The following is a 7,033-nucleotide window of genomic DNA, read 5'->3' as shown; positions in this document are numbered from 1 at the left end:
CCCTTAATCATCTTCGTGGCCCTCTGAGGGGAGGATGCAGGATCCCTTTGATCTTGTTTTTTTTCTGGTGGCTGTTCCTGTCTGTCTCAGGGAGGACAGAGCATGGTTCCACCAGCCTAGCTCTTTCTCAGACTCCCTGATGCTCCTTAACCTTTCTACTTCCTCTCGTAGCTCTGCCACGGGGCTGAGCGGATCGCCCACTCGGTCACACCTCCCACAGCTGTTCTCACTACTGCCATCCCTATCAGTGAAAGGCTCTGGCACACCCTGCAGCCTCAGGCCTGGACGGCTGTATGTTTTCGTGGGAGCTCTGTCTGGGTTGCCACACACGTTCTGGTGAGTGCAGAGGACGTGGCTTTCTGCCAGGTGGATACCATAGCTAAGCTCGTTCTGAGAGGGTGGTGACCACCAATGGGACTCACCTCTTGAGCTGGTGGGGTGATGATGCCCTTCCTGTGCGCGCTTCCGCACAAACTGCCGCGCCACACCCTGGCTGACATGCCACGCTGTTTGCCCGCTCTGTTTGCAGTGCTCCTGGCTGCTAGTCTGCTTTTTATAGGTGTGGGGGTGGCCGCGGCTGCTCTGGCAATGCCTAGGCCTCATCAGCATCTCTCATGAGAGCTGTTGGCTGCCGGCGGGTCTCTCCACTGCCATGGCGTTTCCCTGCCTCAGGAAAGCACCCTGTTGTGGTGGGTTGACCCTGGCTGGTGCCAGGTGCCCGCCAAAGCCATTCTGTCACTCCCCCCCTCCTCAGCTGGACAGGGGAGAGAAAATATAACAAAGAGCTTGTGGGTCGAGATAAGGACAGGAGAGATCACTCACCAGTTACCGTCACGGGCAAAACAGACTCAGCTTGGGGAAAATTAACTCAATTTATTACCAATCAACCAGAGTAGGTAATGAGAAATAAAACCAAATCTCAAAACACCTTCCCTCCACCCCTCCCTTCTTCCTGGGCACAACTTGACTCCCAGATTCTCTACCTACCACCCTGCCCAGGGGCACAGGGGGACGGGGATGGGGTTTACAGTCAGTTCATCACACATTATTTTCTGCTGCTTCATCTTCCTCAGGGGCAGGACTCATCACACTCTTCCCCTGCTCCACCATGGGGTCCCTCCCACGGGAGACAGTCCTCCACTAACTTCTCCAATGTGGGTCCTCCCCACAGGCTACAGTTCTTCACAAACTGCTCCAGCATGGGTCCCTTCCATGGCATGCAGTCCTTCAGGAGCACACTGCTCCAGCATGGGTCCCCCACGGGGTCACAAGTCCTGCCAGAAAACCTGCTCCAGCGTGGGCTCCTCTCTCCACAGATCCGCAGGTCCTGCCAGGAGCCTGCTCCAGCGTAGGCTTCCCACAGGGTCACAGCCTCCTTCGGGCACCCACCTGCTCTGGCGTGGGGTCCTCCATGGGCTGCAGGTGGAGATCTGCTCCCCCATGGACCTCCCTGGGCTGCAGGGGGACAGCCTGCCTCACCATGGTCTTCACCACGGGCTGCAGGGGAATCTCTGCTCCAGCGCCTGGAGCATCTCCTCCCCCTCCTTCGTCACTGACCTTGGTGTCTGCAGGGTTGTTTCTCTTACATGTTCTCACTTCTCTCTCCGGCTGCCGTTTCTGTGTGCCCTGCAGCTTTTTTTCCTTCTTAAATATGCTATAACAGAGGTGCTACTACTATCGCTGATTGGCTCAGCCTTGGCTGGCGGCAGGTCCATCTTAGAGCCGGCTGGTATTGGCTCTGTTGGACATAGGGGAAGCTTCCAGCAGCTTCTCACAGAGGCCACCCCGTAACCCCCCTGCTACCAAAACCTTGCCACACAAATCCAATACACCTGTGCACCAAGATCTGCCACTCTGCTGTGGACTGGGCCAGCTCTTGGGCAGCTTGCCTCAGCAGGTGAGTATGGAGGTATTCATGGGATGGGATATGGAGGAATGAAAAGGAGAAGCCTTGAGTAGGTTTCAAAGAAGGGGATTTGGGAACTGCAAGAGACTGGACTGGGGGTGCTGACAGGACAGAATTATCAGGGGTGAATGCAAGGAATTAGACATCTAAATAGAGGGGATTTGGAGACACCAAATAATGTGACTGGCAGGGACTGAAGGTAGAGGATTTGGGGAGACCAAAATGAGGGACTGGGAGCCCCTTCTCCAGCCCACACACCCCAGGGGACACATGTGTCTGGGTATCCCCACTCCTCAAGAGGGGACCCAGGCATCTGGGACCTGCCTAGGAACTCCACTGTCCGCTGGGGACCCAGGCACCCAGACTCTGCCTAGGAACCCTTCTGTTGCCTGGAGACCTAGGTGCCTGGGCTCCTCCTAGGAACCCTGCTGTTCCCTGGGGATCCAGGCATCTGGGTGCTATGCTTTGGGGCCATGGGGTGGTGGTGGGTGCCCCTGATGCTGGTGCTGGCCCCCTGGCTCTCTGGAAACCCAGGCATCCAGGCAGAGGAACCTGGCTTGTGGCACTGGGTGGCCCTGGTGTCCTGGCTCCCTGGGGTGCACCCCTGCCTGCTCTGCTTTGGGTCCCCCAGTCAGCGGTCACAGCTCTGCCGTGACATTACTGGGGCCTCCCTCAAGGACCCCCGACATCAACACTGCCTTGAGGCCCTTGTCCAGGCTGCTGCACCACTCGCCTCTGTCACTGTGGGTGCGTCATGGGACCCAAGGGACACCCAACCCAACAGGGACCCTGCCCATGGACCCCCATCCCGACTGGCACATCCAACCCGCCAGAGACCTCCATCCCAAGGGGGACCCCCCCACTGAATAGGATCCCAGAGCCAGTGAGGTTCCCCACTTCAACTAAGGCCCTCACACTGACACTGGCAAGGATCCCGGGAAGTTGGGGACCCCTTTCCTAAACAGGCACCCCAGGGACCCACCCCAGACAGGCACCCTAGGGACTCCCAACCATGCCCAACCTGGAATCCAGGGACCTCTGGGGATGCCAGCCCTGCCTGGAACCCTGAGGGTCACCCAACCCTGACCAGGTACATGCTGGGGACTCCCTGGGACCCCCTGGCCCTACCTAGGACCTCAGGAAACCCCACGGGATACCTGTCCCTTCCCAGTATCCCTAAACCCTGATCAGGACTCCAGGAACCCCTGGAAACCACCAGCCCTTACTGGACCCTCCCATCCCTGAACCTCCAACCCCAACCCTGTACTGGTCCCAGTGCCCCTGTACTGGTCCTAGGGTCGGGGCAGCACGAGGCACTTCGGGAGATCATCGTGAATGCCCTGCATTTTCTGAAGAAGCAGAGGGACATGAGTGAGCAGGGGACATGGGACATGTGAGGGGGTAGGGCCAGGACATGCGGCATGGGGGATGGGACATGGAGGCCTTGAATGGGGGGGTGTGGTGAATTATAGGATATATGGAGGTCTGAGGGTTGTAAGGGGATATTTGGGGAATCCTGAGGGTATATGGGCTTCAAGGTATACAGCTTCTGGGGGTTTTTGAGGGGGTATTTGGGAATATATGGGACTCTAGGATGGATATATGGGGTCTAGGTGAGTCGTACAGGGGATCTGTGGGGTCTGGGGAGGGTTTATGGGGATTGGGGGCGGGCACATTGTCTCACCTGGACATCTGGGACACCCCAGAGCCCTTTGAGGTGTCTCTGCAGGAAGCCATCAACATGATCTGGGTGAAGCTGAGCCAGCTAGAGGAAGGTATGGGGCCAGTGGGGACACCCACCCAGGACTCCCACCTTGGGGAACCTTTGGGACCCCCACTCAAGGGACTGTCACAGAGATGCCCACACTGGACACCTACACCCCAGGGACCCCCACTCTGGGCACCCCCATCCTGGAGAAACCCCCAGGGACCCCATCCGGGCTAGACAAGGGCTGAGCCCTGACAGCTCATCACATGGATGTGGATTCCCAATGATCCCCAGTCTAATGCTGCTTCCTCTCCACCAGCTCCAGCCTGTGTCCCCCCCTGTGGTGAGTGCCCATCCCTCTGTCTTGCAACCCTCTATCCCCTAGTACATCTCCCATCCTCCTGGGACAAGCAAGTCCCTCCCTCCCAGGGTACCAGCCAGCCGCCCGCATCTTCCAGTGTGCTACCTGCCGCTTCATGGACTGCCAGTTTCCCTTGGACTGCCCAGGTATGAGACCATGGTAGACCCAGGCATCCAGGCTGGGCTAAGCCCCACCCTGGAACTGGGTGCCTCCACGGCTCTGGGGGCAACTTTCATTTCCCACATATGGGCACGTCTGCTTGGCCTACCATGAGCGCACAAGAGTGTGCCAAGGTGCATGCTTACCCATCCCCACTGTGAGCACACAAGCACATGCAGTTGCACAGCAGCACAATCATTTCTGTAAGTGTGTCAGCAGATGTGAACTCACATGCCTGTTAATGCTCCCAGTGCAGGACATGTGGGTCCACACGGATGAAGCCATCACACTGCACTGCGATGTGCCCTTTGCCACCCCCGCCGACCTGCCCATTACCTGGATGTTTGCCAAGGATGTGAGTTGCACATGCACGTGCAAGGGTGCACAGAGACATTCATGAGAGGACTGGGCATGGGTAGCAATGCCTGCATGCACACAGTTGTGCACTTGTGAGGACTATCAATAGATACAGGTATTGCTTATACAGTAGATAATGTGTGGTATAAGTAGCATGTGTGTAAGCATGCACAGGATGCAAGCAAGTGCTCACCCGTGGGAAGGGTGCATGCAAGCAGGAGGCAGGTCACTCCTGTGTTTGCAGATTCATGTGCACACCTGTGTGAAGGAAATGACTTTTGCATAGGCCCTGCTTGTGCATCCCTGTGGGCACAAGTACATACATGAGGTGCATGCACGTGCTTGAGCAAAGGGTACAAGAATCATGAAGGGGACATGACGATCATGTGCAGGACACAGGCACCTTTGCATACACGTGTATGCCATTTCATGTACTGGTGGACCAGGCTGCACTGATGTGTTTCTCCACACCCCAGCTGCGCACACAGGATCTGGCGCTGTTTGAGGAGCTGCAGGGGAGTGCGGAGGGACCTCTCAGTCTGACCCTTCAGGACCCCACTCCAGGAACCATCGCCTGTCGCCTGGGGGTCCTTTCTGAGCCCTTGGTCCGCAAGTACTTCTACCTCAACGGTGCGCCCAGACACCTGAGTGCCCTGGGGGCAGTGAGCAGTGTGGGGTGGAGCAGGACCCCAGACACCTGGGTCCATGGAACGGGGGGTGCATGGGGGTGTAAGCTGGGTGCCAGGACACCTGGGTCCCTGGTGGACAGGTGGAGTGGAGCAGGTGTTTCCTGATGCCTGGCTCCTCTGGGGGAGGTAGGGCACATGGGGTGGAGCAGGGACACCCAGACGCCTGGGACCCTGGGGGCGGTGAGGTCTGTGGCTGAAGCAGGTCTTGCAGGGACACCTGCTCCCTGGGGAGCAGCACCCCATGACCCGAGGTGCCTGGGTCCTCACAGTGTCAGGGCAAAGTGTGGAGGCAGAACAGGGACTCCAGGCTCGGTTCAAGGCTGTGCTGCACTGGCCCCACGGCAGGACCCCCCTGCACCACATGGCATCGCTGGGGCTGGGGCTGGCACTTGGCTCCATGGCACTCATGCTGCTGCTGCTGTGAGTTGTCCTGATGTGGTAAACCTTGACCTCAAAACCCCTATGCTTCTGGGGCTCCCCACAGACCAGCATGGGACTCCCAAACCCTCCTGCACCCTCAGCCCCTCAGGATTCCCTACAAATGTGAGGGAACCCGGGTGTCCAATGAGGGCCATAGACTGCCGGGACTCCTAAACTCACAGTTTAGAGTCCTATTTCCCCCTGGGACTCCCACTGTTCTCTGGCCCATTCTGGGACCCCCACCTTGCACCCAGGGCCACTCCAGGCTGTCTTGCTTCCCCCAGATTTCCTAACTGCCCCTGAGATGCTACTACTTTCCCCAGAACCCCCCCTGTTCCTTTGGGGGCCCCAGTTACAGTCAGTTGACCCAGTTGCCCCTAGGTTCCCCTGCTTTCACCCTTAGACCCATCAGCTGCTTCCAGGACCCCCCAACTGCCCCTTGGGCCCCCCAGATGCCCCATGATTCCCCCCTCCCTGGGATGGGGATATACGGTTTCCTCCCCTCTCCTCCTCTTTCTCCATTCCTCCTTCTGCCTCCCAGGGCCATCTGGCAATGTCGGAGCCTCCCAGACCTCAGTGACCCCTGGACGTCCCACAGACCTGGACAACAGGGTCCCCCAGGGGATTCCAAATGCCTGGATTCACCCTAGGGGAGAGCTTGACACATAGATCCACCCCTGAGGACCAAAATTTCTGCAAATGCTTTTCTTGCATTGGGGTGGCATGTGCAAATGGGAACAGTCTAAAAATAGAACCACACAGTTCTAAAAATCTGGATTATGCTGGAGATAGAGATCTGGGGGTTTGGGGCTTGCATACAGAAAAACTGGGTACTTGGCAGCACATAAGCAGTCCAAAATATAGTTCTGACACTCCTGACCCTACATTTCAACAGCTAGCACTAATGGAAGGTCAGACTGCTACCTGTAGGAAAGCTTTCTCTTGATACTGATGTATCAAAGATACTCATGTATAATAACACCTTTACATGTCATGGGCACTACAAATGCCAAGTTACTTTCTCCTCTGATTATTTGCCTAAAAGCATTTTATCACATATTTACTTTTATACCATTGTATAACCCAGTTGACTTCAATTTGGTAATTTGGATAAATTGCTGCTACAGATTTTGTAGACATTATGTCTGTAACAAAATGGCCAAACAGTAGAGGAAGAATGCTATAGGATTCCTTGAAGAAGAGATTAAAAAAACCCAAACAAGCCCTTAAGACTGTGATCATGGTATCTCCAGTGCTCTATGTTGCCTTCAAATGTACCTAGACTTATGTTAGAAAAAACAGCTACCAGAAAAACATGAAAAAAACAGCTGCAAACGCAGTACACGCAGAGTATGCCCATATCCCATTGGTGCATTCAGTCCCACGCAATTGGTAAAACATTTCCATCACCTGGGCTGACATTCCAATTGTAT

At 56.2% G+C, this 7,033-nt stretch overlaps 1 protein-coding gene across 1 annotated transcript; it reads left to right on the top strand.

Moving 5' to 3' along the window:
* Positions 1-2,393: 2,393 nt before the first annotated feature.
* On the top strand, positions 2,394-5,873 carry SPACA6 (sperm acrosome associated 6). The gene is made up of 8 exons (XM_075033310.1): positions 2,394-2,653; positions 3,203-3,277; positions 3,613-3,681; positions 3,934-3,957; positions 4,044-4,121; positions 4,386-4,489; positions 4,968-5,121; positions 5,450-5,873. The coding sequence occupies exons 1-8, from the start codon at positions 2,404-2,406 to the stop codon at positions 5,602-5,604; spliced, it is 909 nt and encodes a 302-aa protein (XP_074889411.1). The 5' UTR covers positions 2,394-2,403; the 3' UTR covers positions 5,605-5,873.
* The last annotated feature ends 1,160 nt before the right edge of the window (positions 5,874-7,033 follow it).

Source organism: Buteo buteo, chromosome 7 (assembly GCF_964188355.1).
Source record: "Buteo buteo chromosome 7, bButBut1.hap1.1, whole genome shotgun sequence".
Classification (NCBI taxonomy): domain Eukaryota; kingdom Metazoa; phylum Chordata; class Aves; order Accipitriformes; family Accipitridae; genus Buteo; species Buteo buteo.
Note: the sequence above shows the minus strand (reverse complement) of the source record. Positions and strands in the feature narration are given on the sequence as shown.

What these genes read in the sequence shown, in the direction of transcription:
- SPACA6 (XM_075033310.1), top strand. Translation starts at nt 2,404, where the DNA reads ATGCTGGTGCTGGCCCCCTGGCTCTCTGGAAACCCAGGCATCCAGGCA. An exon ending in GCTGAGCCAGCTAGAGGAAG is followed by an intron (nt 3,682 to 3,933) that starts GTATGGGGCCAG and finishes CCTCTCCACCAG; the next exon opens with CTCCAGCCTGTGTCCCCCCC. An exon ending in CCTGGATGTTTGCCAAGGAT is followed by an intron (nt 4,490 to 4,967) that starts GTGAGTTGCACA and finishes TCCACACCCCAG; the next exon opens with CTGCGCACACAGGATCTGGC.